The following is a 27980-nucleotide window of genomic DNA, read 5'->3' as shown; positions in this document are numbered from 1 at the left end:
ATAGACATGCAGGCCATGTTGCTAACAAACGCAGACAAATAAACCGGACCGATTGCAATATCGTCCCAGGCTCCCACCCATTTCTGCGTGTCATCAATGTGTGCCGTGCATTGCTGTGCAGCGCAATGCCCTGCAAGGCAGGGTTCCTTGAGGGGGTCCCAAATGGAGCAAGCGATGGCCCTCCCACTCCGTCTGTGGTTGCATGTGTCCCTCCCTGGTAGGTGGGAGGCCATCGGCTCTGATCTGGACTGGCACACCTGGGCCCAGTGCCCTCAGGGCTTTAAAAGGAGTACTTTTCACTCTCTGACTCGTTTTCATTCTCCCCTTGCACACTTTGATTTGTTTGTTTGCATTCACCACCCAACACGATACACACATTCACTAACTACCACACTCCATAACCATTTTGTTAATTGTTCTATCTTTGTCTTTGTTCTCTCCTCCGCATCATCAGCGCCCAATACCCTAGGTGGGGTTGGCAAAAGGGCCTTTCTGCTAAAATCCTGCCAAACTGCTAAAAAACTGTATTTTATTATGGGGAAAAACCTACTGTATTGGCAAATCGCAAATTCTGTCGATGCATTTCCTTAACGGTTAATGGTTAATTAAACGCCGGTAAGGATTCATGGTTTCACACTGAGCCAGGCCTTAACCAAATGGACCGTGAGGGATCCATTTGGTTCCACATGTCCAATACACTGTCAGCGTTAGAACCAAAGGTCTAGTCAAATGTCTAACATACATACACCAACACCAGCGCTTCAGTAGTTGCAATCGTTTCCTTTGTCATATATCCCTCCATCCACTGACTACCATGTGTCCACTGTCTCCTCTCCAACAGGAATGCCCCCTGTCCTCCTGCTAGCTGGGTTGATTCTGGCCATGTCCGTCCCTGGCTCCAGGTCAGAGTCAGCGGTGCTGAGGTTCCTGGGGCAGACCCACTTTGTGGTCAACGAGAGCAGCAGGACCGTGGTGAGGCTGCTGGTGGAGAGAGTGGGAGACCCCGTCAACGTGACGGCCCTGGTTCTGGTGAGCAGTGTTTTTTTGTTTTGTGATTTTGACAGCACATTTTGATTTGATTTTAGTCAGTCTTTTGAATAAAATGTAATTTTGTTTTAGTCATATTTTAGTAACCCGAAATGTTTTAGTATTAGTCTAGTTTTAGTTGACTTAACCCCTGGACTACTGTTGACGGAATTGACGGATTTAATGGATAAATCCAAACCTTCCGTTGACGGAATTGACGGGCTGGTTTAATTCCCTATAATCGGGGGTTTAATGTAGCAAAATGTAGCAACTTTTGTCTAGTTTGGCTAACGGCCGATGTAATCTACCTAAAACCGTCCGAAATCCGCATGTGTACAGTCGATCACGCACGCGAGCGGTCTTTACGACCATCGCTGCGTAAAATGCGATATTTTGGGCTTGATTAGAGCTTAATTTGACTTAGTTATAAAAAATATGATGATCGCTTAGCATCCCGGCCATCTGATAGTGCTGCACAGGGTGAAACTATTGCCGGATGTTTTGAATCGTTAAACCGGAAGTGATCTCGCCAGATGAAAAATCATGTCTGGTCGGGAGCTGTCGTACGCTTTGTCCTCACCTGTTTTTCTGTCGTAGAACAGCGGAGCAGCATTGTTTGACCAGCTGAGAGGCTGTCACAGGCATCGAAACATATGTATTCACTCCTAAAATGTTTATATAAAACTGCCACTGGTATGGGCTACATACAAAAAAATTAAATCACACCCGTGTGAACTGAGTGGTGTAAGGTCTGTCTGACGTAATGAAATCATGTCTGACGTAATGAAATCACACCCGGGTGTCATTACCTGGCTTTGTTTGTGCAGAAAAAATGAGCATGGTTGCTATGTTCACCCTGTTCACCCGGGTGTGATTTCATTACGTCATTACAACAGGGTGAACATAGCAACCATGCTCATTTTTTCTGCACAAAAAGCCAGTTGTAGGAGTGGTTTACACCACTCAAAAAGTAAAGGAATACATCAACGATGTGTCTTTGTGTCATATGAAATTGGTAGGAGATTTTCAACTTTACAAGCAATTAAAAACAATGCAAGTTAGATGCCTAAGCCATTTAAACAGTGTTTTGCATGATGAGCGCATACATGCAAGGATTTGGGCTGTCTGTGCTGAAATATTTCCATGACGGGACGTTGCAGCTGCGGAGAGTCCCAACATGGGTAGCCTACTGTAACCTAATCTACAGCAGGCTGATGTCTTTCTGGAGTTACATTATGTGCAATCTCCTCCTCGTTTAATAAACCTGACGCGTTGCTCGAATTCCAAATGTGCCGTGCCAGCGCAAGTGGGAACGCATCGGAGATAGTATAGGCTAACCCAGCCTGCAGCCCACCACCACCACCACTGTCCAGTGCCACATGAGGCAGTTGACATCCCAGCCACTGCAGCGACTGCGAGGTCAGTTGGTCACGGTGTCACGGACGGACCACATGAGTGATAGAGAGAGCCATACAGACAGGACAGGAGATGCACCTTGCAAAACAGCAGCGTGTGTGCGCGCCTATTTGTTATTTAATTCATGGTTCACAGGTTCAGGTTTTCGTTCACTAATATATCTTGTTGTATGAATAAAGACTTTAATAATGTAATATACAACTAACAACACACAGCAGGCGCGTGGCGTGGATCAAATGATTGACTGGGCAAATTAGCATGGAGGGTGTGTGTGTGTGTGTGTGTGTGTGTGGGGGGGGGGGGGGGGGGGGGTAGCGCATCCGCAGCCGATAAGTGTGAAGTGTGAACGGTTTGGGGGTCCAAAGGGCGGCTTGCATGCTGTGGTTTAAACCAGAAATGTGCATGCACAGGGGCTGCCAAAGTAGGCTATCTTTTATTGTTTTGTGAGGCAAGGTAAGCGAGGCGAGAGGAGAAAAAACAGACAGGGTAGGCCTTCAGCTTTATTTAATGAATGCAGGTGTTCGTTCTTTCTTTCTTTATACAACACACCAGTTGGGCTTGCAAGTTGCGTGTGCGTGCGTGCGTCTGTGTGTTTATGAGAGGTGGGGTGTCGAGGCGGGCAGCAAGGCAATGTAACTATGGTTTCCAGGTCGTACTGCAGTTGTTCATGTCGCAAAAACGAGGGCGAGGCTTGATTTCATAGGGTGTGCCAGATTGATTTCAGCCGTCACATTTATTACTGCTAGGAATGAAATTAGGAAGGATCAGCTGTTTGTGATCACTTTATAAATGCCGACGCGACGTGGGTGTACTACGAAACACTCAAATTTGGGGCAGAATTTACACTCAATTGATAAATGAGGGCCATAGTGTGTTTATCACGGAAGTTTCTATTGGCATTAAAAATATGACCATATGTCACTGAAAAGCTGCTATTGGGAGGGGCAGTCCAAGGGTTAATATGATAAGATTTTAGTCGACTAAATCTACATTTGATTTTGTCGACTAAAATGTATTTTGGCAGGCCTTGATGACGTCGTAACGGCAGATTTTACACTTGGTTGCATGCTGAAAATAGCCAACGTGTTGTGAGCTTGTAGTTCTGCTATTTTCAGAGCGCAACACCCGAGCGCAACCAAACATAAAATCATCTTCTCCGCTAGTCCCTCCCTAACATGTTAGTCTAGTTTCTATTTAATATTATATTTAATTTATTTAATTTAATATTTAATCATAGTTTTAGTCAGCATGGCTTAGTTTTTACTTAAATTAGTGGTCAGTGAAAAAAGGTAGTCAATGAACATTTTCCGTCCTAGTTTTTGTCAGTTTTAGTTAACACAACAGGACTTCAAAATCGAATGCACAATGAGCCGATCTCACCTCACTCATGGAAGGGCTTCTTCTGTGAATTTTGGTCAGAATGTGGTTGTTGTTTTTTGGTCTCATGGTTTAAGGAGTGGGTAACTTCCTGTCACACTCGTTTGAAAAAAGAGGTTGCACATCAACAATGGGTTTTCTCAGTGCAGTGCTAGACCCAGAATCCAGTGTACATTTCAAAACCAGGAATTTAATACATCCGGTCTCTGTCGGGTGGACAAAATACTTTCCACTTTTTTATTGGCACACACCGATAAAGAACACTTACCGTTTCGGCTAGGAGCCTTCATCAGAGCATTCACATCAGAGAGATTCAACACATTTTATACAACAGTTAACCACTTTCAACCTGGCTTCCCTGGTTTGGGCATGACATTGATTAGAGTGTAGGTGAAGAATTTTCCAAAAATCTGTGAGTTAGTAGATTAACTATTTTTTGCTATTCGTCGTATGACAAATTATTTAACAATTAAACCCTATGCAATACATACTTTGTTAACCAGTCTTAACTACACCAAATTTTACACCAAATCTCTTCAGCAAAAATTAGCCGATTTACAACACGTTGTGAGGACGTTAGCTGCATGTTCAGCTTCAAATAGGGAACATAAAACCTAGCATCTGTCTACAACTACACACTGTCTAAATGGCGTTCTTAGAGCGTGTGGTCAAACAAAACATTACGTAAACAAGTAACCAACATATATCTGCATACAATTCTGTCCTACAAAGCCAAAGTGCAGTAACTAATTGTCTCAAAGGTCAGTTCAGCTGACCTTTGAGACAATATCACTTGTATACCAATAACCCATTTGGCTAACCGCTTGAAATGAGTGCCAAGAAGGGAGACATGCGAGACAAGACAAGCCAGGGGGGTTGAATTCAAAGAGAACCCTGGGGGTTCTCGCGCTTGCTAGGAGCATATGGTGTATGTGCACTGAACTCAGCTGAGACACCAGGCAGGCACCCTGGCCCACATCCACCATTTAAGCAGGGGAGAAGAGTGTCTCTGGTGCCAGTCAGACTGCTGCTCTCCGCTGGGGGGGGAGAGGAGGAGGGTGACCTTATAACTGTAACAGCCAGCAGTGGTGCCATCAAAGACTCCACAGTGGCGTCTGCAGAAGCTGTTTCCCACATCACAACATGAGTTCTGGTTCAACTCCCTCCACGGGGGAGTAGGGAGACAGTGGTGGAAGAGATACTTCAACTTTAGTGCAAGTGGCAATATGCTGCTGTCCCGCCTCCATATTCTAACTTTTTGTGGGGGGTTTTTCTCGTAAATTACCGCCCCTACTTGATCATACTATCGTGTCACACAAAAGCATCAAAAGTAGCAGATCTGCAAGCACAATATGCGACACAAAGCGACACGTTTTGAACATATGAGGTTTCCACCTGACAGAGACGAATACTGCAATGTAGAAATAATCTTTTACAGTTTAACGTTGTGCATTAAAAATGCATACAAAAGTATTGGCATCAGAACTTTATGACACTTTATGACATCAGAGCTTGTACACTACAGTGTAGATCAGCTATTTTTGAATAGCCAAAGTATGTATAGATTAGTGCTTGTAGGGGAGGTCCAGACCCACAGGAACGCACCCAGGGTGCCGGCCCGATTCCGGCGAGCCGCCCCACGTCCGAAACGGTTGAGAAATGACAGAGTTACCGTGTGGGGGTCCCTCTACTGTACCCTCTACTGTACTGTACTGTCACTGTACTGGCACACCTGCAATCACCATATATACAGTTAATATGTGCGTGTGTGTTTGTGTGTGTGTGTTAGGTTGCGCACAGGTGGTGACAAACAACCATGCTGTTTTCATGCTCATACCCAGGCAGCCAGCCAGCCAGCCAGCTACCCACACACATAGTCACTTAAGGAAGTGGTTTGCACCACTTAAAAAAAGTCAGGCAACTGGGTTCAAATCCCAGTTCAAGAGGAAAGTGCAACTTTAGGCACTTGAATAAATATACTTGACTTTACTTTATTTCCCCTCCATCGAGGTAGTCTGGGTGCCATTGTCAGCTGCTTCACACCACAGGGGTCCGGCTGGCTGGCTGGCTGGCTGGCTCGTGTGGTGTGCTGTGGTTGGGGGATTTCCTATCCCCCAATCCTGATGGATCTGCACAGTGTTCCTTCCAGGCTGCTACATGCAACACAGCAGGGCCGTCCAAACCCATGTGGGTTAATGAATCAAGCACACTGCTAACAGTGTGTTTGTGCCCCATGGAGCGTACGTGCACTGACCACTGACGGAGACCGACTGAGATGGAAACTAACAGTGAACACGTTTGACAGCGTGTGACCTGCAGCGCGTGGTGGACACTCAAACCCAGCACTTCAGTGAATGTTTGGATACTTAAAAAAAACACACTCGCATGTGAAGTGAGGGGCTCCTGGTAATGTTTGTTTAAAGTGCTCTAAACAAACATTAAAAGTCCATAGACTTCATGGCTGCCACATGATGTCACGTTTAGTGCTCTAAACAAGCATTAAAAGTCCATAGGCCGGGCTGCCACTGTTAGTTAAAAGTGCTCTAAACAAGCATTAAAAGTCCATAGGCCGGGCTGCCACTGTTAGTTAAAAGTGCTCTAAACGAGCATTAAAAGTCCATAGGCCGGGCTGCCACTGTTAGTTAAAAGTGCTCTAAACAAACATTAAAAGTCCATAGACTTGGCTGCCATTTGACGGAATTCCGAAAGCCAGACGTTGGAGTGGATAGCTCCCCTCAAAAATAATTAAAGGCCTAATGAAATGAAGAATATGTTTTTTGAGGGGCGCTAGCCTCTCCAACGCCTGGCTTTGTGTGTGCCCCGGTGCCAAGTCTATGGATTTTTTTTATGTTTGCTTTATTCATTTTTGGCTAAAAGGATGACACAAAAAAGTGCAGGGGACTTGTTGTCATTGTGGTATCAGATGACGGCTGCATTACTAGTTTTAAACTTAAACGGTACATATACAATATGAAAAAAATATATATATCTGCAAACATTTAAGGTGACCTCCACTGCTGCAGGAAGAGGAAGCAGAAAGATACACGCATGGGGAGAAACTTGACACAGACGTGACAGAAATAGACATACAGAGAGAGATCTTAATGATTATGAACAAAATGAATCTTAACCGCAGCGTGTTGTGCGTGTGTTTGCAGTTGGAGGGCGATGACACCGGGGACTTTGAGGCCACCACGGCCGCAGCCTTTCTGCTGTCGTCGGAGGCCAGCAAGACCATCTTCATCGCTGTGAGAGATGACGAAGTGCCTGAGGCCGATGAGACCTTCACCTTCAGCCTTAAACTACAGGTGTGTGTGTGTGTGTGTGTGTGTGTGTGTGTGTGTGTGTGTGTGTGTGTGTGTGTGTGTGTGTGTGTGTGTGTGTGTGTGTGTGTGTGTGTGTGTGTGTGTGTGTGTGTGTGTGTGTGTGTGTGTGTGTGTGTGTGTGTGTGTGTGTGTGTGTGTGTGTGTGTGTGTGTGTGTGTGTGTGTGTGTGTGTGAGATGGCTCAGATCTGAACTTAACCCCTTTGATTTGGCGAACCTGTTGCAAGTTGTGACAGCATGCAGGGTTCGAAGCCACAACCTTCCGCATTAAAGGGGTATGCTCATTAAAGGGGTATGCTCTAACCGCTACTCTATCGGGCCTGAAGACTAAAAGCATAATATCACCACATGACCAGGGGGGATTCCCTCTATCCTTAGATTCTCCCATGCCTTAGAGAGACCCACAGATTCAAATCTTGGGTGTTACGTTACGTGTACTGTAAGTGTGTGTGTGTGTGTGTGTGTGTGTGTGTGTGTGTGTGCATGGGTGTGTCTTTGCACATGTTTGATTTCCCATTGTGGTCTTCTGTGTGGTGTGAGCATGTGTTGCTGACTACCGCCTGGCACACACACAGACTCACACAAACTCAACACTCAGGACATGTCCCTCAAGCTAACATACTGTAACACCGCTGTCCGGCACAAACCTCTTATGTCCATATTCTAACTTTTTGTGTTTTTTATAAATTAACACTCCTAATTCATCATAGTACAGCGTCACATGAAAGCATCCAAATTAGCAGATCCACAAGCTTGTAGATCTGCTAGTTTTGCTATATTTTTATTTGAAATCCTGAAAAGTAGCAGTCTACGACATACAAGGATTCCACTTGGCACCGGCGCTCACTGAGGGGAAATCCAGCCGCCAAAGACAGTACAGCAGTTAAAAACGAATTACAGGGCAAGAAAAAAAGGTACCCTCTGTCCTCTGCTCTCTTCTCCCCTGCTGTCTGGAACTCCAGAGACCCACGAAATCGGTGCCACAACGTTGTACTGTTCTAATTGTTAAACCTTAACCCCCAGAGCCTCGCGGCTAGGGAGACAGGGGTCTCCCTCGCCTTTTCAAACCCCAACAGTAAGCTCCCCGGGAGGAGGCTTTTAGGGCTGTACGGCCCCTTTGATGTGTGCTCTATGGTGGGTTCCAACTTCGGGGCTGTGCTGGGTGGGACGACCACGGGGCTGTGTTCCTCTCATGTCTTCTTTGAGGTTTATCAAAGAGGTTCGCCGCCCTGCTAAAAGACACCTTTTGTTGAAGCTCAAACCGTCTTTGACAGCCACAGCCGCAGCCTTTTGCCACACAGTCAAGCACACTGCATTATAGTGATCCCACACTGACTTCAAGGGACGCGTCCGTCCGTCCGTCCGTTGTGTGGATGTATAAACCTGCGTCCCACGTGTTCCAAACATTTTGAGCTCCACCACCATGCTGTCGATGAATGCTTATAGGATGCTACCGTTGTATTCACAACTTTGTGTGCATAACTGTAGTCCCGGGTTTCCAGAAGGTGGCGTACACATTTCCGGTTCCGTTTCTTTATTTTGATTGGCTCGGCAGCAGATTTGAACAGGGACTGTCCTAAGCACATCCCGGCTGGACTAGTGCAGGGGTTCTCAACGTTTTTGGCCGGGGACCCCCGGAAATGCTTTGGCAATGTCTCGGGACCCCCGCCCCGCCCCCTCCCGACCCCCAATATAAATTGACTGCTACAATAACCTTAAACCATTTTGGGCGGGAACCCCTTTTGGTGTTTTAAGCATTGTTATAATTTAGCTATTGAAAAATAGCAGATCTACAAGCTCATAGCGCGCCACCGAGTGGCGGCGCGCTACGAGCTTGTAGGTCTGCTATTTTTGAAAAATTGTGAAAATAATTTTTTATTTTATTTTTTGGAAAATAATTTGGGGACCCCCTAAAATAATTTGGCGACCCCCCGAGGGGTCGCGACCCACGGGTTGAGAACCCCTGGACTAGTGCAACTCACTGCACAGAAGGGTTGCTAGTTCACTTCCCTTTCCCGCTTGCAGCTCGTCCCAAACGCCTTTGCCAGACTCCTGACTGGCACCCGTCCGCAAGCAGGACCATATCACCCTCACGGCTGTTGTTTTCGTTTGTTTGCAAGGCTCTTTTGTTGGTTAAGTCACTGTTTTGTTAGGGCTTTCCTGCTCTACAGTTAGCTCATAACATTAGCCGCTGTATGTTTGTCAGCCGCTCCGCGTTGCAGTGTGGTCTGGGTGCAGAGACTTCCGCGGTGCACGTGTCATAGCTTAGGAGGCAGCCAATCATGACTAGGTCGCTACTACGCGATTGGCTACACGAGTGGTTCAGACTCCCAATGGCTTAGGTGTCAGACTCCCATTGGCTTAGGGGGCAGTCAATCGTGACTAAGTCACTAATAAAAACGGGCCTGTTGTATGTCAGGTTTCACCTGACAAAAAAATGCTTTATAAATCTATCATTTGACTTTCCCAATTAAACTATACACCAAACCCATTCCTGGCCAAACTGTAAGGTGAAGGCAGTGTCCTCTTTTTTTTTTTTATTGATGGCTTGTGGGTATTTTTACAATGTTTGTCCTTGGGGACCGAGCGGTCTAGGAGAGTCTGTCAGTCTGCAGCTAATCTCATCTCACAAACCCCTGGGTTGATCAGCGCCAGATTTCTTGTGTGAGAACTGTAGTGGTTGGAGCAGGCAGAAACCTTGCCCAAATATGGAGATCACTCGCATCATAGTAACGCACGATGTTCTAAAATCTAGAACATCATGTCAGTCATCTAGAATCAAGATGACTGACATCATGGCTACATGTATGTATACTGTATGTAGCGACCACTTCTTCCCAATAATTATGCAAACCATTTACAAGTAGCGCTAAGAGGCTGGCTGAGCTTTGGCAGGAACTGTGTGACATGTTTCCAACTCCAAACAAAACCAGAAAACGTCTTGCTGTTAAGGTGATTTATCACCACAAAATAATAAGGTCCAGAAATGTTGTACTGAAACGTATTCATTCACACACTGAGACTTCATTCATCTAAGTCTTAGATCAGGGGTCTGCAACAGGCGGCTCCAGAGCCGCTTGCGGCACTAGAGCACACCCCTAGTGGCTCCCTGTAGCATTACAAAAAATTGATGGAAATGTATAATGTTTACCCTGTAGAAAAAGAAAGATAACCGACGAAAAACAGAGGATTTAACAGTTCGTGGACAGAGGCTTTTGCCTTCACAGCCAATGCAGATTGACTGCCTGTATGTTTAATCTGCAGTGAGAAGCTATCAAACAACAAAAAAAGTAACGTTGAAAGACATTTCCAGGGAAAGCATGCAGGGATACAACGTGTGGTTGAACAGTGAACGGTCAACAGAAAATATTGAGCCTAGCTCCCCCCTCCCCCTTCACTCACTGACTGACTGGCTCCCCAACACACCTGACATAAGATAATGAGGAGACTGCACACCACAGGAGCTAATAAATTAGGAAATAAGTAGTGCACCGAATATTCGTCCGCAGAAAATATTCGGCAGAAAATGTCTAAAAATGCATTTTCGGCTTATTCGGTTTCGGCCCGAATAGGCAGAAAATATATCACCGAATAGTGTACGCAATTAATGCATTCAAAAGAGCTGAATAAATGTTTTATGGACCCATAATAGTGATTATTATTTAAGTTAAGTTTTGCCATAACCATTTATTTTGCCATACATCAGGTAGCTTTAAGGTACGGCCATGACAGCAATGGTAGGAAAAAAGATATATTATGTTAATCATATTCGGATATTCGGTATTCGGCCAAATGTTTCCTATATTCGGTATTCGGTTTCAGCCAAGAATGTCCCTTTCGGTGCATCCCTAGAAATGAGGCATCAAAAACAAAGAATGGGAAAAACAAGCATAATGTATGTTGGCTCCTACAGTATATGATTTCCCTTTTTGAAAGCTTTTATTTTTTGTTTAAGCTGTGCTTTGACAGAGAGGGGGAGCCTTGATTTACAATGTATGTTAAAGGAATAGCCCATTTAGCACCATGGCACCAGGATGCCTTACACCTAGAGGCTATCTCCATGGTTATCATTTAGCCTTTAGCTGTCACATTGTGATTGATTGCTTAGGCTTTAGCTTCTGAGATAAAGACCACTTTAACTGTGTCAGCGAGAGAGACAGATTTTGAACAATTTTATAATTTCATGAAGAATGTGGGTTCTTAATTTAATATAACCAAGTGGATCCACATTATATACATTTTTCTTTTATTTTTTTGTAGATTTATGAAGTGAGAACGGATGTTTTGTTGTCACCATGCCGTCCACAGTTGGTATGTGATCATCAGAGAGAGAGAGCGAGAGAGAGAGAGAGAGAGGGCCAGATGACACTCATTTGGCCTCGACTGTTTACCCCACAAAGAAGAGACAAAGCTGGGGCCAAATGTTAGCCTATCAGCTTACTGGAAGACTGCCTGGAGCGGTGACAGAGGGGTCACTGGTCAAACCACAAGTGACAGCGTTCCCTAATTTAACCTCTGCGAGGGTGCAAAATGGAACCAACTGGCTCCATCTTTTTGTTTTTACACCCTCTCATTGTAACAAATTATACATTAACACTGAGGATTTTACTGTTTGCAATGTGTTTATTATTTATTTCCTGACAGCTCGCAATGATGGTGATTTACATTTAGACCCCATTATTTGGGAGCCCGCTTGCAATATCCTCACCGGCCCGCCAGTTAATGATGATAATAAGTAATGATAATAATAAAACTTGAAACATGAAATGCAGCTCAAAGTGCTGGTAGGTCTTGATCTGTGCTTTAAAAATGTCTACAGAGGCTGCCTGTCGAAGGTATAGTGGGAGTTTGTTCCACGCCGTCGGCCCGCAGAAGCAGAAAGCGGCTTCACCGTGTTTTTGGTTGCCATTTTTTTTTAGGCACCTGGAGCAGGCCAGCAGTGGAGGACCTGAGGGGCGGTTTGGGACATATCTAGGCAGGCAGTCATGTAGCTGTAGGTAGGATGTAGGCCCCAGCCCAGTAGCCCACTGAACCACTTACATACAGTCATGTAGCTGTAGGTAGGATGTAGGCCCCAGCCCAGTAGCCCACAGAACCTCTTACATACAGTCATGTAGCTGTAGGTAGGATGTAGGCCCCAGCCCAGTAGCCCACAGAACCACTTACATACAGTCATGTAGCTGTAGGTAGGATGTAGGCCCCAGCCCAGTAGCCCACAGAACCACTTACATACAGTCATGTAGCTGTAGGTAGGATGTAGGCCCCAGCCCAGTAGCCCACAGAACCACTTACATACAGTCATGTAGCTGTAGGTAGGATGTAGGCCCCAGCCCAGTAGCCCACAGAACCACTTACAGTCATGTAGCTGTAGGTAGGATGTAGGCCCCAGCCCAGTACATACATGTAGCTGTAGGTAGGATGTAGGCCCCAGCCCAGTAGCCCACAGAACCACTTACATACAGTCATGTAGCTGTAGGTAGGATGTAGGCCCCAGCCCAGTAGCCCACAGAACCACTTACATACAGTCATGTAGCTGTAGGTAGGATGTAGGCCCCAGCCCAGTAGCCCACAGAACCACTTACATACAGTCATGTAGCTGTAGGTAGGATGTAGGCCCCAGCCCAGTAGCCCACAGAACCACTTACATACAGTCATGTAGCTGTAGGTAGGATGTAGGCCCCAGCCCAGTAGCCCACAGAACCACTTACATACAGTCATGTAGCTGTAGGTAGGATGTAGGCCCCAGCCCAGTAGCCCACAGAACCACTTACATACAGTCATGTAGCTGTAGGTAGGATGTAGGCCCCAGCCCAGTAGCCCACAGAACCACTTACATACAGTACAGTACATACATGCGGTGGTGGATAAGGTCCTCACATTTTGTACTTAAAAAGTATCAATACTGCAATGTAGAAATACTCTATTACAAGTAGAAGTCTGGAATTCAAGATTTACTTGAGTAAAAGTACAAAAGTATTGCCATCAAAATGTACTTAAAGTACCAAAAGTAAAAGTACTCATTGTGCAGAATGCCTCATTTCAATTTTTCAAATGTACAACAATCTTTTGAAAATGGTAGATCTACAAGCTCACAATGCGACACAACCGACACATGGTAGATCTGATCATTGTAGATCTGCTATTTTCAAATGGCCGGAATGTATATAGTGCTGAAGTGCTTGGTTACTGCAATGTTTTTAATAATAATCAAAAAGTAACTAGTAACTAAAGTTTTCACATAAATGTAGTGGAGTAAAAGTACAATATTTGCCCCTGAGGTGTAGTGGAAGTAGTACTGGATATTGGAAATACTCAAGTAAAGTACAGATTCCTCCAAATTGTACTGTACGTACAGTAAATGTACTTAGTTACTTTACAGTTTACACCACTGCATACATGCGCTCTATCCAGTGTAATTCTCCACGGCTCAGAGCAGGTGCAGCCAGCCGCCCCACACCCACCACCACCATGGTGCTCTTTTATTGCTTGCAGTTTGGCAGCATTGTGCAGCCAAGAGTGTAAGGAGGAGGTGATAGGGGCAGTGGGAGGGGAGAGGGGTTGGTGGGGGGGGGGGACAAAAGAGTCTTGCAGGCGCGGGGGGGGGGGGGGGGGGGTGTGTGTGCGTGTGTGCGCCTTTCACACTGTAACCTGGAAGTTATATCCAGACCTGATATGTAGCCTAGATTTTGTGTGTGTTCAAATTCAAAGGAGCTTTATTGGCATGAGAAGACATATGTATACACTGCCAAAGCAAGTGTCAAAAAATAAACTCAATTTAAGAACAAGAAAATGGGGAACATCTGTACAGTTGGAGTGGGTACAGTATTGTGTTAAACAGAGCTATGTTTAGGTCTCTATCTCCTGCACACACATGCACAGACACAAAAACACATAAATGCATTCATGCACCACACTCTCTGCATTCACACTCTCGCTCACATGCACGCACACACACACACACACACACAGTGGTTTTTGCCTCAGGCTTAACCTCTGGTGTGTATTTGGATAAGAGAGCAAAACATCTGGGAGTGTAAATGCTTGGTGTTGTTGCTTGTGTGATGGTGCCAGGGCCTGTCACCGCCAATCATCCATTCACTACGTCTCTCTACACACACACACACACACACACACACACACACACACACACACACACACACACACACTGCTCGTGTGTCGCTCATGAAAGTCGGTGAACCCAATTTCTTTTTTTAAGCGCTGAAAAATGACATCGGAAGACATGTCGCGTATACCGGAATGGTCACATCGGTCGTCGAAAGATGCCGATTCCGAAGTAGCTTACGGAAACATCTGTAAGCCTTTTGCCAACGGAAAGCTTGGCGAACCGCACACATGTACACACACACGTACACACACACACACACACACACACACACACACACACACACACACACACACACCCCGAATAAACTTTCCCTCTTCACTCACAGCGGTGTGGAAACACGCCGACCTCTCTGCAAAGGTCACAGGATATAATGCTTCAGCGTTTAGTTGGAAAAACAGATTGCTGTCGAAGCTCCTTAGATCACTTTTTGAAAGAATTTGCGGCCCACCCATCTGACCACTCTCTTGGTCGGATGGGTGTCCACCTTGGATCAGTGTAACTAACATTGTATACTTTTAGGTTACTAATCACCAGTTGGTATGTATTAATGTATGTATTACTCCTATAGATGTTGTGCAAAACTCATTATCATTACACAATACACATTATCTCTGGGGTCATGTGATGTATCATATTTTTCAATCCCAATCTGCTATGACTGCCTTCCATAACATTCCTAGGCAGGCAACTCGGCACACTTTCCATTATTTTCTTTTAATACTTACTGTATTACTTACTGTAAAAAATAAATAAAAAAAACTTTTGTGTTTTTGTTTTGCCAAATATTTATTCCCACAGTTTGGGAAAAGCTGCCTGGGAATCCCTTGTTGTTTTTGATTTTGATATTGAGCTATGCGAGAATTTGAGGAGGTTTAGATAATCCCTGCATAGTACTCATAATAATCAATCAATAGAGGAGGTTTAGATAATCCCTGCCTAGTACTCATAATAATTATAAATTATAAATAATAATCAATCAATAGAGCTTTATCACCCAGCGCATACCGTTGCTGTCAGGCAGAAACCTCTTATCTCCATATTTTAACTTTTTGTGGGTTTTTTGTTTTTTCATAAATTAATGCCCGACTTGATCATACTAACAGCATCACACAGGAGCATCAACAGTAGCAGATCTGCAAGTGCGTTTCTAGCTTGTAGATCTGCTGCTATTGATGCTTTTGAAGTTGAAATCCTGAAAAAAGTTCTGGGCAGTGGCGTTACATCTACAGAAATCGTACAAAGTAACTAGTAACTGGAGTACAATATTTGGATCTGAGATGTAGTGGAGTAGAAGTATTAGAAATTGGGAATACTCAAGTAAAGTACAAATACTCAAAGTTGTACTTATGTAGATTACTAAAGTAAATGTACTTAGTTACTTTCCACCTCTGGTTCTGGACATATGAGGTTTCCACCCGCCAGACGATAGCCTACTCCCCCTGGTGTAGCTGTGTGTCTAACCGATTCACTCCTTATGCCTTCCAGAGCTCCTCCAATGGGGTGACACTGGGGACGCCAAACAAAGCCACCATCACCATCCTGTCCAATGACAACGCCTTCGGGATCATTGGCTTCAACTCCGTAAGTAATTCCCCCGCCATCGACTTCCTTCCACAGACGTCGGAGTTTAAACGGAAACATGTCCTTTTTTTTCCTGCTTTCGAAGAATGCAGAGAAAACCCTAATTATGTGCACTTTATACTTGTGCCGGTCTGCTGTCTGTTCATCCGCCCTCGGGCCGCGATCTCGCAAGCCAGAATGTGATCGTTTCAGACAAGCATTGAACTGAAGCTCTCTACTACTATGGAGTGAACTGAAGCTCTCTACTACTATGGAGTGAACTGAAGCTCTCTACTACTATGGAGTGAACTGAAGCTCTCTACTACTATGGAGTGAACTGAAGCTCTCTACTACTATGGAGTGAACTGAAGCGCTCTACTACTATGGAGTGAACTGAAGCTCTCTACTACTATGAACTGAAGCTCTCTACTACTATGAACTGAAGCTCTCTACTACTATGAACTGAAGCTCTCTACTACTATGGAGTGTTGCACGGATCCATTGAACTGAAGCTCTCTACTACTATGAACTGAAGCCTTCTACTACTATGGAGTGAACTGAAGCTCTCTACTACTATGGAGTGAACTGAAGCTCTCTACTACTATGGAGTGAACTGAAGCTCTCTACTACTATGGAGTGAACTGAAGCTCTCTACTACTATGAACTGAAGCTCTCTACTACTATGAACTGAAGCTCTCTACTACTATGAACTGAAGCTCTCTACTACTATGAACTGAAGCTCTCTACTACTATGGAGTGTTGCACGGATCCATTGAACTGAAGCTCTCTACTACTATGAACTGAAGCTCTCTACTACTATGAACTGAAGCTCTCTACTACTATGAACTGAAGCTCTCTACTACTATGAACTGAAGCTCTCTACTACTATGAACTGAAGCTCTCTACTACTATGGAGTGTTGCACGGATCCATTGAACTGAAGCTCTCTACTACTATGGAGTGTTGCACGGATCCATTGAACTGAAGCTCTCTACTATGGAGTGTTGCACGGATCCATTCTGGGGGAGACTAGTCTTGTACACCTTTAGTTCTTCTCAACCAGTGGTCCGGGGAGGGGGTTCCAGGTGGTCTAAAATGTCTAAATGATGGAGAATTAGTTGGTAACCAAAAATGGACCCTTATAGATCTTTAGCTCTTGAGAGTGTAAAATGGACCCGTAAGGGATAATCGTTGGTGTGATCGGCATTTCTTTGAGCGGCGCTAGTCCCTCCAATACGTGGCTATTGAAGATTACTGGCAGCCTTATGGCAGCCAAGTCTATGGGATTTTTAATGTTTGTTTAGAGCACTTACAGTATGATGTAATTTGTTTGCCAACCAAGTCTATGGACTTTAATGTTTGTTTATGGCACAAAATGACGACATAAGACGTCATGTTGCCGATATAAATATACAGTGGGCTTGTGATTGGCTGATCACCCCATAGTGATGATTTTATTGGCTGAGCAAAGTACATATTGAAGATAAAAGTAATGTGAAGAGCGCCCCTCACTTCACACAGGTGTGATTTTTGTATTACTTGTGTGATTTTCATATTACTCCTATAGATTTTGTCCAAACATCACGTACACATTATCTCCGTAGTCATGTGATCAAGACAAGTGTGTGTGTGTGTGTGTGTGTGTGTGTGTGTGTGTGTGTGTGTGTGTGTGTGTGTGTGTGTGTGTGTGTGTGTGTGTGTGTGTGTGTGCGTGTGCGCGTGCGTGTGTGCGTGCGCGCGCCAGACGTTTCAGGGCGGTTGCTAACGGTGGTTTCACAGAGCTTTCTGGGGGCCTTTAGGATCACACCGCTCCCTGGATGTACTTATCCGTGGGAGACTTTTCGGGGGTTTCTATGGTAACTGTGCTGTAGTGATTTGGCTTGCTGAGAATCAATAATGACCTCCTGGCCTGCATGGGTAGAGACAGACTGACCTCCTGGCCTCCATGGGTAGAGACAGACTGACCTCCTGGCCTGCATGGGTAGAGACAGACTGACCTCCTGGCCTCCATGGGTAGAGACAGACTGACCTCCTGGCCTCCATGGGTAGAGACAGACTGACCTCCTGGCCTGCATGGGTAGAGACAGACTGACCTCCTGGCCTGCATGGGTAGAGACAGACATGTTTGACCTCCTGGCCTACATGGGTAGAGACAGACATGTTTAATAATGACCTCCTGGCCTGCATGGGTAGAGACAGACATGTTTGACCTCCTGGCCTACATGGGTAGAGACAGACTGACCTCCTGGCCTGCATGGGTAGAGACAGACATGTTTAATAATGACCTCCTGGCCTGCATGGGTAGAGACAGACATGTTTGTTTAACCTATACAGGCCCATTCTACAGATGCCTTCTATAGAACGGTAGTTCTCCAACGTCTTAGTGCCAAGGAAGGTATAATCATGCTGTTAAAACCTCTAGATTTGCCTTGCCCAATTTTAATGGAATATTGACCTGAATGTTTTTTGCATGACTTGATTTTTGAGTGGCGCCAGCCCCTCCTATACACAGGTTTAATGTTTGTCTTTAGTTCAATGTTTGTTTTGTAAACGCCATTGACAATGAAGGGAAAAGTTATGTCATTATTGTTGTTATATGTGTGAAACTGCTTCATTTGCATTTTCGGGAAACTAATTAAGATGTCAGTGGGAGACTTCTCACATGCCCTATTTTCCTGAACAGTTTTCAGTTTGTATCGTTGTCATTCTTTGCGTAATAGTCGAGTATACAGTACTTGCTACTCACGTGATATGTATAGCAGACTAGGCATTTGGTAATCATCAATATAGCATCTTTATACATCCATCTGCAGGCTGGCAGACGGCTGTAACTTTTATTCACAATCTCTGTTTTCCTGCTCTGCCTCCCCTTCTCCTCCTCGTTCACCCCACATCTCTCTCTCTCTCTCTGTGTCTCTCTCTCTCTCTCTCTCTATCTGTGTCTCTCTCTCTCTCTCTCTATCTGTGTCTCTCTCTCTCTCTCTCTCTCTCTCTCTCTCTCTCTCTCTCTCTCTCTCCCTCTCTCTCTCTGTGTCTCTCAGAGTGAAGAGATCATAGTAGATGAGCCCAGGGGGAGGAGCCAATATGTGCCTGTCACCCTGCTCCGAGAGAAGGGGACGTATGGGACTGTGACCGTTTACTTTGAGGTGAGAGAGGTCACTGTGGACATGGACTGAACTGAACGCAATGCTTCACAATGTTCCCTGATATGTATGGCATTGTTAGATGACCTTTTCACCCGCAGACAGTGGTGGGAAGTACATGTACATTTACTTATATATAATACTGTACTTTTTCTTTTAGGTATTTGTACTTGAGTATTTCCAATTTCAAATACTTTTACTTCTACTCCACTACATCTCGGATCCAATTATTGTACTTTTACTTACATGTATTTGACGCCTTTTGTTACTAGTTACTTACTACTTAACCACTTCAGCCCTATGTACAATTCCAGCCACAATGAGTACTTTTACTTTTAGTACTTTAAGTACATTTTTATACCAATATTTTGAATTTCTGACTTGTACTTGTAACAGAGTAGTTCTATATTGCAGTATTGATATTTTTACTTAAAGTAAAAACTGATTGCTTTTTCAACCACTGCCCACAGTTGGTGTTAAGTTAAATCTGTACGTGACAAGTTCAGGGTCCCATTTGTAGTCCCTGCAGGGGTCACAAATGGACCCCTCACGTTTCACATTAACGATTTGGACATATGTGGACAGTGACGCACGCACGCACGCACGCACGCACGCACGCACGCACGCACGCACGCACGCACGCACGCACGCACGCACACAATCGCACATGCATACATACAAGACATTGACAAGACATGTACTTTGTGTGGTCAGATCTCTGGAGGTCCAAACCCAGCCATTGAAGACCTGAGTCCAGACCGAGGGAACATCACCATCCACCCTGGACAGGCTGTGGTCAACTTCACCGTCCTCATTGTGGACGACCAGGTAGGCTACTGGACAGGCTGTGGTCAACTTTACCGTCCTCATTGTGGACGACCAGGTAGGCTACTGGACAGGCTGTGGTCAACTTCACCGTCCTCATTGTGGACGACCAGGTAGGCTACTCGGAGTCGGCAGTGGTTTGAGGTTCCCAAACCTTTCAGCCCGTGACCCAAAGCAGAAATTAGATATTCGCCCGGGACCAAAACTAGTGGATCTACAAGCTTGTAGATCTTTAGGGCACCAAATCACACCTTAGAAAGCAGAGAGTGTCTATTTCAAACAGTGTTTTTTGACTGTCATATTTTGACAGCAGAAACTGCCTGTCATAATTTCACCCCCCAGTATTAGGATGTATTAGGATGTTGATATTCATTCATCAGCCAACACTCCCCACTGACAGGTAGTACCCCCCCCCCCCCCCCCCCCCAGCGAGGACGTATAGGGCCTTAGTCCTACTCCTCCTCCCAGCCAACACTCCCCACTGAGGGCATGTGAGCTCAAACCCACAACATTTTGGTTTTAAGATGTTGATATTCATTTTGTATTCATCCTTAGGACCCCAAATCACACCTTAAAAAGCATGAGTGTCTATTTCAAACAGTGTTTTTTGACTGGGGGGGTCATATTTTCACAGCAGAAACTGCCTGTCATAATTTAATTCATTTTGTATTCATCTTTAGGGCCCCAAATCACACCTTAGAAAGCAATTCACATCACACACACTATAATTCACTAGCCCCCCCGATATACGTTACATGCCTAGTATCAGATCATGGCCACTACCTCTGGTGTTGTGGCTGTGGGTGTCACTCAAGTAGTTCCACAGGTTCTGCTGATGTTCTGTGTCTTCTTCTGTCCTCCTCCAGATCCCTGAGGATGACGAGGTGTTCTTCATCAGGCTGACGGGCGCGGCGGGCGGCGCCCTCCTCAGCCCCAACGCCAGCTCTGTGCGGCTGCGTATCCGGCGCAACGACAGCCCGCTGCGCTTCTCCCAGTCGGTGCTGGTGGTACCGGAGACGGCTGGGGTCATCGCCCTGACGCTGACCCGGGGACGACTCACTGACGACGGGCCGCTGGTCGGCTCTGATGACACCGAGGTTACTATTTTTTAAGCACACATAATTATTCCAGTGGTTCTGAAGAAATGCGGTTTGTGTGAGCTTCTCGGGTGGCACAGGGATTCAGTTTTCAGACTGTGACCCCCCAAAAATTATCATTTGAACTGAGAACCCCCCACCCTGACAAGCACTTGTGAAAATATCCAAACCACAAGCTCACAACGCCTTGCACTGAGAGGCATTATGAGCATGTAGATCGGCAATTCTCACAATGTTTGCCTCTTCCTTACGTAATATTTGACAATTTGCCAACAGGTGTCCGTACAGTACGCAGTGGTCACCGGCGGGGGGGCGGGCAGCGCCACGCCGGCCGTGGACTTCGTGGACCTGCAGCCGGCGCCGACCGTCACCTTCCCTCCGTTCGTCTACGAGGTGCAGCTGCTGTTCAGCGTCAGCGACGACGAGGTCCCGGAGATCGCCGAGTCCTTCCACGTGGTGCTGCGGGAGGCCACGGTGCGAGGCGACGCCGTGCTGGTGGCGCCCAGCGCCGTGCTGGTCACCATCGAGCCCAACGATAAGCCACACGGCGTGCTGTCCATCGTCAGCAGCACACAGCCCGGTCACCCGGTCAGCATCAACGAGGACTCCATACAGAGGTAGAAGCCATCAGTGTTTCAGGTTTACTTTATTCTCCCAGGGGAGAAATTAGTCTTGGACACCACATACCTGCAGCGTACATAAACAATACAATACAATACATTACGATACAGTGCAAAACAAGGTTTCTTTGTGAAATAAGCAAGTGGGTCTATGAGAACAAGCACAAAAGAAGAGACTAAAAAGGGCAAGATAAATAAATAATAAAACCTAAAATAATAATATAACATTTTAACAGCACAAATCTTGTATTGGGGGGGAGGGGGGGGTATCTACGGACAAATACATTTTCATGGCAAGGGGTCCTTGCCATGAAAATGTTTAAGAACCAATGGTTTAAACAACATTAGGAAGCACTGCACTACACAACAAGCCCGACAAAACGCAACCCACAACTACCGATATTTATAAGCGTCTTTACAGGAAATAAAAAACCCAAAGTTGCTTATAATAAGGGGACATGGCAACACTGAATGTTAGTACCTATTCTATCGCAGAATCGATTCTGTGAAGTTATTGGGAATTAATTATGATACACTATGATCCTGGCCAAAGTTATTATTAGAGATGTCCCGATACTGTATCGGTATTGGAAAAGTATCGGTATCGGCCCTTATTTGTCATATCGGGTCATATCGGTATCGGCGAATATGCCAGTCTAACCACTGATGGCAGGTAGGCTAAATAAAATGTTGGGGCATGTGGAGTTTGCTTTCGAGTTGCGCAAACTGCAAGTGCACATTTGAGTGAGGAGTCTGCTATAAACACAACACGAGAGATATATATAGCTAGATAGCTATAAATACAACACAAGATATATAGCTAGATAGCTATAAACAACACGAGATATATAGCTATAAACAACACGAGATATATAGCTAGATAGCTATAAATACAACACAAGATATATAGCTAGATAGCTATAAACACAACACGAGATATATAGCTAGATAGCTATAAAATACAACACAAGATATATAGCTAGATAGCTATAAACACAACACAAGTTCACAACATGGGTATCGGTATTCAGTATCAGTATCGGCTAACACAGAAATTGTGGTATCGGGATCGGATCGGGAACGAAAAATGTGTTTCGGGACATCCTAGTTATTATGAAGTATTATGATACTACTTGACACTATGCATCATTATAAAAGGCTTTATCGTGTTTAATGATTGGATTATGACAGCTTACACCTGTAAGTATACAGACATTACGGTGCATTTGTACTTGACCTTGGTTAACCATGGCTTAGTGGCTTCATTTATCATTGCTGTGACACTTATTCCCGTGTAATACGATTATTATTTCCTTTGAAACCTCAAAGTGTGGCTCATAACCAACATTCTGCTATGTTAAACCGTCCCTTCATAACCAGCAGTGGACACAGTGATGGAAGAAATACTCCATTATTTTACTTAAGTAAAAGTATCAATACGCTATTGCAGAAATTATCTGTTACAAGTACAAGTTTGTATTCAAAATTCACTTGAATTGCGCCTTAAGTACCAAAAGGAAAAGTACTCATTATGCAGAATGTCCAATTTCACACATTCTCAAATGTATAAAAATCCTTAAATTGCAGATGGGTTTGTAAATCGTCTATTTTCAAACTGAATATATAGGACTGTAGTGGTTTTAGAATAATAATCCAAATCTACAGTAACTACAGCTCTGGTTCAACACTATGGGCCTCTCTGCACGCTTCACAGGCTGAACAGCCTCTCGTCTTCAGTAAAAAATAAAATTTAAACTTTCGCTTCTCGCTTACTTTTCTTAGTGGGAACACTCTGAGCCGCCCACCTCACATCTAAAATACACTTTTTGGCCAAAATGTAAAGTTTTCCCCCCGGGCGGAGACACCACTTGTCGCATCACGACACATTGTGAGCTTGTAGATCAGCTATTTGACATTTAGTTTTGCTTGAACCCATGGGAAGACCAAGTGACATCCCTGCTCCTGTCCCTCCCTCCTCTCCCCGTCAGGTTCGAAGGCATCTCCGTGGTGAGGAACGGGGGGAACTACGGCGACGTGTCGGTCAACTGGACCATCAGTCGTAACTCCAGTGACTCCTCCTCTCCGGTGTCGGTGGACCTGAGCCCCGAGGCGGGGACGCTGCGCTTCAAGGCGGGCCAGATGAGCGCCCCGCTGCCCCTGCACGTCGTGGCGGACGAGCTGCCCGAGGAGGCCGAGCCGTTCGTCCTCCGACTGCTGCCCGACACGGTGACCGGAGGGGCGGAGGTGGACGAGCCTATGGAGGTGTGTGTGTGTGCGTGTGTGTGTTAAATCGATTCGAAATTAGAATCGCGATTCCGTTATGAACGATTCAAAATCGATTCATAATTTTAGATTTATTTTTCTGGTTACAGTTACAGGAGTTTTCACTACATGGTGTCTGTGATATGAAATGTAAGCTTACCCTAATCACAGTAAACATCATGTCTTCAGTCATTTTCAAGTTACTGTAGTCACTTCAGTTCAAGACTGGAGTAGATTGTGATGAAATCCTATGTATTGAATCGTCAAAAGTTAGACTGGAGAGGGAGAGAGGGAGGGACGGAGAGAGAGAGAGAGAGTGGGGGCAATTGAAAAGGTGAAAGAGTGCGCACATTACCACTCTTTGCTGGGGAGAAGTCTGCAGGGGTTGGACAGCATCTGGAGGATGTGGTGGTTGCGGCGTGTGTGTGTGTGTGTGTGTGTGTGTGTGTGTGGCTACTGTCAGATGAAGTGTTAAAGTTGGCACACTGCAGAAACGGACGTCTCAGTGTGTCACTGACTCTGCACCATGGGTGTTCCCTTAATGTGGCTGATTGAAAAACAACGCTCAAACACCAGGGATACTGTGTGTGTGTGTGTGTGTGTGTGTGTGTGTGTGTGTGCGCTCTCATGTGTTTTAGAACTGCCATCTTTGTCCCAGCGTGAACTGGGTCTGTCTGTGAGGAAAGGGCACAACTGACATCTGTTTATACTGAAGCAACAATCCAGCACTTGATTTAATGAATAAAACATGAATCTAACCAATCTGTATAATAGATAATATATAATATGTATAGGCCTATACAGTGAATATGTATGCATTGGTTGGCGGTGGTGACATTTAGACTGATGTTGGGTAGGAACTTCTAGGAAGCAGACAATTGAACACCAGATTGACACCCAGACCTGGTTTAATGCTCAGGCTTAAAGTTTAGGTGCTGCAGCCCTGGGCACCAGTCCAAAAATAACATAAAAGACTGGACTAGTGCGAGTAACAGCGCCAATAATGTCTTGCTGAAGTTACGCTAAATTGGTGCCGGAACCCGTTGGCGGCGCCCCTCGATGTTTTCCCCTCTATGGCAAGCATTTGAGGCAAAAATAGCCAATCTACAAGTGCATAATGTGTCGCAAAGCGTGTGCTTGTCCGCGGCTATTTTTGCTGAATGCCCGCCGCCAGAGGAGAGACGCCATAGGGTTCGTGTGGTTAAAGATGCTAGATGAGACACATCCAGAGCTCTGCCTCGGGTGCAAAACACACTAACAAAATGCAAAACATACGTTGGCAAACCCAGGTGGTTGCGAAGGCCGCAGAGTCTGCTTGTCATTTTGTTCAGAGAGAGAGCTGTCTCAGCACAAACTCCCTTATATGCGGATTAGAGGAGGGGCGGCTTCCTTTGAAGCAGGACAACTTAATCAATGTTAAGTGTCGTTCATGGCATGCTTAATCCATCACACCCCTCTGAAGAGTAAATCAGCCCTCGGTGGAACGGTGTCAGGCGATGCCGTAGACGGCCGTGCGTGGGTCCATCCAGCCCCGTGGGCCAAATGAATGAGCTGCGCTTTTAAAAGCTCATGAAAACTATTCTGGCAGACTTAGTAGGGGTTTAATTAGAGAGGATGACTCGCTAAAATTAGCTCCGGGTTTCTGTTTTACTACTCTATATGCTTCCTTCTGATGCACTCTCCTCTCCTCTCCTTACCTCTCTCCTCTCCTCTCCCCTCCTTACCTCTCTCTTCTCCTCCCTGCATTCTGTGGTGAACAAGTAGTCAAAGTATAGATCATACAGTAGGCCTATATTCCTGGGCAAATATTACTCATCTGCAAGTGAAAGTTGCCCCGTCAATTTTGTACTAAAAGATTCATGGCCTGGGCTGTGGCTCAGCGGTCCAGGCACCTTGGCTGTTAATCCAGTCTGGCAGTGTGCCGCGGGTTCGACTCCCAATCTCGACGGGCTTTACTGCATGTCTCCCCCCCCCATCTCTCTCCCCATTTCCTGTCAGCCTACTGTCTATCCCTCTATAAAAAATATAAAACATTAAAAAAAAAAAAAGTTTCATTAGTATTCAAAAAAAGTACTACAAATCACAATTTATTTTTAATGATGCCTTTCTGTATTGAAATCTTTGTTTTTTCACTATTTTATGGTTGTGGTTAATTTAAAATATTTTGGTCAATTTGGGTTCCAGGGGTCCCTTCTTAGAAATGTAAGTAACTAAGTGTAGCAGTAGTGGCTCTGTGGAGCCTCTGTCTGATGACCAAAAAGCCTAATATCTCCCCCATCCAAAGGGGGATTCACCTTTTAGGTTATAGTGGTTAAGATGTTGGCTTTCCAGTTGGGAGACCTGGGTTCGAATCCTGGGCATTACTGTAGTACTGTAACAAGTAAAGTACAGATACTAGAGCTTAAGATTTCAGCCCGACGGGTCGGCTGGGCTCAGTTTGTCAAATATTTCACAGGCGTTGGGTCGGACTCAGGCTGAATCTTTGTCGGGCTGGGCCGGGTCGGGATCAAATTATTAGACCCGATTAAAGCTCTAACAGGTACTGCCTTACTGTCAGTGTCCACCACTTATCCCTGTTTTCAGTGTTTGTGAGTCCACAAACTTCCACAGTGAGTAGCCGCACAGCGAGGTCATCGCACACGTGGGGTGGGGGGGGGTGGTCCAGGGGCAAGGCAGATGATTAATTTGGTTAAATAAGAGAGTACAGCAAAACCCCAAACTGAAGGAGAATGTAAAGTCATTGCTGTCATCCTTTTGCGATGACAGAAACCTCAGCCTCATTTGATCATAAAACCTCATTAGCTCATCTGTCTGTACTCTTCTCTGTACTGTACTTCTTCTAATCAAGACTTCACAACCGACGAGGGTTGTGTGGTGGTGTGACCATGCACAGAGAACAGGGTTTACAAATGTCCCTCCTCTCTTGTTGCTAAATGCACCGGTAAAGACCATGACTTCAAAACAGAAATACTGTACATTCACGTTGTTTAATCGGATAAGTAAGAAAGGTTATTGTGACTGGAAGGAACAATCTTCCACTTTCACTCAGATCAATTACCTCCCTTGGCCTTCCCTGTATTCACATCTCAAAACAGCCTGTTCATGCTTTTAATACTGCTTGTATTTATGTTTATTTCTAACTTGGATACAGGTCATAGTACTTATTTTCTTTATTTTCTGTGACCCACACATGGGGTCCCGACCCAGTGTTTGTGAACCACTGGGGTTAACCCTTCGTTCCCCCTGGTCCTCCTCTTCCAGATGGTGTTCTACCTCCAGGACAGCGACGACGTCTACGGTCTGTTCCGCTTCCACCCGGAGCGGACGCAGAGCATCCAGAGCACGCCGGACGGCCGCTTCCTGTCGCTCAGCTTCGTGCGGGAGGGCGGCGCCCTGGGCCGCGTGGCCCTGAGCCTCACGGCGCTCTACGTCCCGGCCGGGGACCCCCCCCGCGGCGGCGCTGCAGCGCGTCCTGAACGGGAGCGGCTCGGTCAGCGTGCCGTTCGCCAGCGGCCAACGGGAGGCCAACCTCACGCTGCCCATCAGGAACGACGCCTTCCTGCAGAACGGCGCTCACTTCTTCATACAGGTACACTAACCTCGATCACCTCGGAGGAAATCCTACTAAATCCTACTAAATCCTACTAAATCGCCTGTGTGATCCGATCTAGGCGTGGTTTAGACCGGATGATAAACAATAAAATAAAATAAACTAGAAACCAGACTACGACATGATGCAAGTGATCATCCACTCCCGACCGGATCATAAAGCCGAAATGGTATGCCTCCCAGGTGGGATCCGCACGTCATTCCGACGGAGCATTAGTCCGACATGCGCTGCTCCCCGTGCTTTCGGTTATGGTTAGGTTAGGATTTGAGGCAGTTTGTCGGACCAATGACTAGTCTGAACTAAGTACTGCGCTAACCAAAAGTTTCAAATAATTGTAGTGGAGTAAAAGTACAATATTTGCCTCTGAAATGTAGTGTCGAAGTAAAAGTATTGAAAATGGGAAATTCTCCAGTAAAGTAAAAAATACCTCAAAAGTGTACAGTACTTAAGTAAATGTACTTTACACCACTGGGGGGGGGGGGGGTTGTGTCGTCTTTACACCACTGGGGGGGGGGGGGGGGGGGGTGTGTGTGTGTGTGTGTGTGTGTGTGTGTGTGTGTGTGTGTGTGTGTGTGTGTGTGTGTGTGTGTGTGTG

At 45.5% G+C, this 27980-nt stretch overlaps 1 protein-coding gene across 1 annotated transcript in view; it reads left to right on the top strand.

The window, feature by feature from the left end:
- Positions 1-843: 843 nt before the first annotated feature.
- adgrv1 (adhesion G protein-coupled receptor V1) overlaps positions 844-27980 on the top strand; it is a gene marked incomplete at its 5' end in the record, with an annotated part of 297728 nt that continues 270591 nt past the window's right edge. The window contains 10 exon segments of the mRNA XM_079516851.1: positions 844-1029; positions 6978-7127; positions 15755-15850; positions 18870-18974; positions 19686-19799; positions 20663-20893; positions 21170-21510; positions 23502-23775; positions 27037-27215; positions 27217-27364. Of these exon segments, the coding sequence (XP_079372977.1) occupies positions 844-1029; positions 6978-7127; positions 15755-15850; positions 18870-18974; positions 19686-19799; positions 20663-20893; positions 21170-21510; positions 23502-23775; positions 27037-27215; positions 27217-27364 (1824 nt within the window).

Source organism: Electrona antarctica (assembly GCF_951216825.1).
Source record: "Electrona antarctica genome assembly, chromosome: 12".
Lineage (NCBI taxonomy): Eukaryota > Metazoa > Chordata > Actinopteri > Myctophiformes > Myctophidae > Electrona > Electrona antarctica.
This window is presented reverse-complemented; position numbering and strand designations above follow the sequence as displayed.